We start from the raw sequence: 4,946 nt of genomic DNA, 5'->3' as shown, positions 1-4,946 counted from the left end.
TCCAAGTTGAACTTTTACTTTTTTCACACTGATCCCACATGTAATGAACTATTTTCTTATTCCTTTCACATGTAAACCCTGCGCCTGCATGAGAACTTGCATCTGAAAAAATAATTTTCTCTGGTGTCTTATCAATACATGTAAAATATTTGCAAGGGAGCTTACTGATATTGTAATGCCAAAACTCCAACTCTTGAATATTCCCATTGTCTATATACAAAATTTCATCCCAGCCAGTTTTAGAGCAAATTGTAATACTGAGACGTCTAGTCATTAACTGACATATATTTCCCAAAGATGGTTTTAATGCGATAATTTTTCCCACAACAGAAGATAATTTTCTCGCCGAAATATTGTTTTTATTCTCTAAAAGTTCTTTTAATAAAGATTTAATATTACTAATTTTCTCCAAAGGAACTTCTAGCGTCCCGCTTTTCAAATTCCACAAAAACCCTAACCACACCATACTCTGAGTAGGCTCAAGTACTGACTTCTCAATGTTTATAACAAAACCTGATCTCTGTAACGTGTCTTGTATTATGTCTGATGCAGACTTGCACTTCTCGTACGTATCACAAACCCAACCATCGTCCAAGTATACTACCACAGGTATACCGCATGATCTCCAATATTTCACTAACTCTCACTACTTTTGTAAAAACATGCCCTGCTGAAGATAAACCAAAAGGTAACACATTAAATTCGAAAAATCTGAATTTGTCACCATATTTCCAAGAAAAACCTAAATATTTGTGAAAATCTGGATGTATATCAATATGGTGATAACCTGATTTTAAATCAAACTTAATCATGTGCATTCCCTGTTTTGCATATTGTAAAGCCTCACTCACCCCTTCAAACTTCACTTTTTGTTTTTCTACAAATTGATTTACATGTCGAAGATCTAACACCAACCTTTTCTTACCTGTGCTGTTCACTGAAACAGTAAGTGGATTAACAACATGTATTTTTTCTTCAGATATTTCGTGAATACAACCAGAATTTAAAAGATCATTGATGGCTGTACAAACAAAATCACTGTGAATATGAGCCGACTTATTATTTTTTAAAACGACCTTAGGCGGCAATTGAATAAATGGAATTACATAACCAAACTGAATAGTATTTTTGACAAAAATGTTTGAAGACAATTCACTCTTCCAAAATTGTAAACAATTTTTTAACCGAAACTTTACTGAAATCTTCGAACACGTGTTTAACTCATATTCATAAGAATCACTCATACAGCCTTCATTTTCGCTATACTCAACTTGTTCTCTACTACTGTTTGTTGGCGTTGTTGCTAGAGGCCGATGCGACCGTGGAAGCTGACACTGGAACTTGTTGTCCTCTGGCAAATGGGCAGTCCCTGACGTAATGTCCGACCTGTCTGCAGAAAAAGCACTTCCGTTCAAAGTTCTGTTGACCTGCGCCGTATTCGATTGGTTTGGCGAATTGCTTGTACCCCCCTGTAGCAAACGTTTGGCCGAAAGTGCGAAAAAAGTCGTTGGCAGCAAATGCATTCTGTCTACGGTTTTGCATGGGATATGTATATGGCTTCCCTCTGTAATTACGCTTACGAACAGCACGGCTAACAGCGCCCCGTAACTTAACAGCGTCGTCATTGTTGTCTGCTAATGGATCGTCTAAATATTCGTTGACAGTATCCCACCCGTGCCTGTCTGCTATTTTTAGAATCTTGTTTCGTTGTCGCAACTCGCCGATTTCTTTCTCAATTGTCAGTGCCGCATTCTCCAAATCTTTCTTCTCTATAAAGTTTTTTGTTTCAATCAACTTCTCTATTCTCTCTGTATTAAAGGTATGCTGAATGCGATGTCCCTCGTGTTTGAAATCGAATGAGTTATGTTTAGTATCCTCCCGTGCGCTATCCTCGTGCCCGGTATTCGTGGCGGGATTATTAGGTTTACTGTTAATTTGCTTCACAATAGAACTCACAATGACCTCATTCTGCTGTTGCAAAGCTTTTCTCAATGAACTATTAAATAAAGATACTGCATCCTCGTTAGACAATTGTTAACTAGTACTAGACTCGCCCAATAAAACTTCTTCAGAATAGTGCACATCTGAACTCCCTGTACTGGTTTTCATTCCTTACAACGTTCTGTACGAGTGGTAGAATAACTTTTAAAGCACGCACCTGCTATTTATATGACCATATCACGTGACATAAAAACCACACAGATCCACCACTCTGTTCACACAGGAAATACCCATAACGACAAAATAATAATTAGTGACTGTGAACAAAAGTGGAGATCTCGTAATGGATCAAAATACGTGTGATTTAAAGTGTCCTCGTCATGACGTAAAATTGTTACCGATATATTGTGAGGATTGTGAATGTCCAGTTTGTAGCAAATGTCTGACAACTTCACACTTAAATCACAACGTATGTGACGCAAATGATTATGTCGAGAAGCAATGGGATGCATTAATGGCCGCCATGAATGGAGAAGGTTCAATGCTTGAAGAACTAAGATCTCACCTAGTAAGTCAACGTAAGATTTTAGAAGAAAGTAAAACTAAACTCTTCGATGAAATCAGTGTTAGAGAAGAGAATATTATTTCTGTGGTGAGAGAAGTTGGCAAACACTACAAAAGCATTGTATCTGATGCGGTTGTGGAATTGAAAAAAAACATTCAAAAGAATGAGAAAACACTGGAAAATATTTCAAACAATCCGAAACTTAAAACAGAATCAGAAATAGACTGTATCAAACTTTTGCAGCGATATGGTGATCTACGGAGGCTTCAAGGGGAAATGAAAAATCACCAAGATCCACTGAACTTTACATTTGTAACAGGGAAAAGTATAAGTAGAATAAGCATAGAAGAGCTATTTGGGAATTTTAATGGGGAGATAAGCCATATTGATGGATCTGATGAAGACAGACAAATTGGAAAAAGTCACCTCTTGATGGCAAAAATGTTCAGAATATACTTGCTTGTAATAGAACAAAAGAGAATGAAGAAAACAAGACGATACTGCATGAGTTTACCTTTACTGTTGTGAAAGACTTCAGAGGAATGGTATTTCTTAAGGAAAATATTTTTGTTCATTTAGGAAACAAAATCGTCATAACTGGTGACGCGACATCTGTTTGTAAAGAACTTAAAAATGTTAGCTGTTTTTGTCAGCTTTCGTCTGGAAATGGAATTCTTGTAGTAACTGACAATGGGACAACACTAAGGGTTTTCTTGAATAACGGAATGTGTATGAAATTCTATCAGACAGAAGAGTCGACTAGAATACTGGCAATAGAGGAAAATATCAGAATAGGTATTTCGATGTTACTTGAATGTGAATACAATGAGAAGTTAAAACATCCAGATGGAGGTTATTTGACCATCGGAAAAAGAAAACTATACATCAGGCAGGTAAACAAAAACGGTGAAACAAAGTTGATTTCAAGCCAAAAAGTGGGCGAACGTGAATGTGCAGATGTCGGCATATTATATCTACTTAAAAACAAAGCAACTCAAATAGTCATTATATGCAAAAAGTCACTACATGTTTATAATCAAGAATTGGCTACTCTGTTTGCATACAATGGAGGTTATCGTGACAATCAATATGTACCCTTTACAACATCATGCGCATGCTCGGATCCTGAAGACAATATTTTGGTGGCTATAAAACCGATAATTCCGTTCATATGTTAGATATTGGTGGCAAGTTTTTAAGGATTATCCTTTGGCCAGAAGAAACCTCACTGACCGCCAATATTTTGTATCTTTCGGTTGTTGATGACAATTGGTTTTGTTGTGTTTAGGTGGAAAAGAAAAACATAAACTATTACTCTTTGATTATGATTACTTAACGACAACCAAACGAATTCAAAGAGCAGAGTCACTTACCGAGCGTGCTATTTCGGGATGACATAACATAACAAACAGAAGAAAAGTAACAATTGTTGCAGCATGTTAAGAACAAATTGAAAAAAAAAAAAACACTCAAGTGTTATAGTAGGTTTGGTTTTTATAATTAACATTTCTATTGCATGTTTATGACCTCCTTACTCTGTACTTTCCAAAAAATACAATGAGGAACTTTAAATTGAACATGAATGGATAAATAAAGTGAAACATAAGTATTTTTAAATGTGTGTTTAGACACATATTCTTTGACAATATATGCAACTGTCTGTACAAACGGTTTTTAAACTTTAGTGAATCTTCTTTGAGTGATTCTACAGTGAGATACTAGTACAAGTATTTATTTTTAGCTCACCTGAGCCGAAGGTTCAAAAGAACTTTTCTGATCATCTTTTGTCCGTTGTTTGTCATCGTTGTCCTCGTCTTCATAAACCTTTAACATTTTATCTTCTTCCCAAGAACTACTGGACCGATTTTAACCAAACTTGATACAAAGTATTCTTTGGTGCAGGGAATCAAATTCGTTCAAATGAAGGGTCACGCCCTCTTACAAGGGAAGATAATATAGTAATATATAGGAAGAAAATCTTTAAACAAGTCTTTAAAATTCTTTTTCTCAAGAACAGGGAAGGTTTATGTTATAGTGATATGGAGGCATCCTCCAGGAGTATAACATCTCCCGGATAAACTTTTCAGACTGAACTGAATTGTGCTTTTTCCTGCATGTAGCAGATATGTTCAGGTGAACGATGTGGCCCACGGGCTTTTTCTTTGTAATTTGTTTTAAATAAAATGTTCCTAATAGCAAAAAACAAAAAAAAAAACCAATAAGTCTTTTTTGATATTTTGAGAGGTTAGTTTTTGAGATACACCCAATTTGTATTGTATCAATGATTTTTTGAGTTTTATTTATATTTTACTTTTCATTTTTAAGTTCATAAAAATAAATTAATAAATAAATATTTAATATACATTACGTAACTCGTTCAGTTTCATCCTATCCCGGTAAAAAATCAATAAGGATTTTCCAATACCTTTTAATGTGTTGT

General features: G+C 35.2%; 1 protein-coding gene across 1 annotated transcript; it reads left to right on the top strand.

The window, feature by feature from the left end:
* The first annotated feature begins 2,284 nt into the window (after window positions 1-2,284).
* LOC134253536 (RING finger domain and kelch repeat-containing protein DDB_G0271372-like) lies at window positions 2,285-3,034 on the top strand. Its single transcript, XM_062736059.1, has one exon. The coding sequence runs from the start codon at window positions 2,285-2,287 to the stop codon at window positions 3,032-3,034; it is 750 nt and encodes a 249-aa protein (XP_062592043.1).
* The last annotated feature ends 1,912 nt before the right edge of the window (window positions 3,035-4,946 follow it).

This window comes from Saccostrea cucullata, unplaced genomic scaffold (assembly GCF_032062105.1).
Source record: "Saccostrea cucullata isolate Sc308-1 unplaced genomic scaffold, CSIRO_AGI_Scuc_v1 ctg4695, whole genome shotgun sequence".
Taxonomy (NCBI): Eukaryota; Metazoa; Mollusca; class Bivalvia; order Ostreida; family Ostreidae; genus Saccostrea; species Saccostrea cuccullata.
The sequence above is the reverse complement of the archived record's forward strand: the minus strand, read 5'-3'. Positions and strand labels throughout refer to the sequence as shown.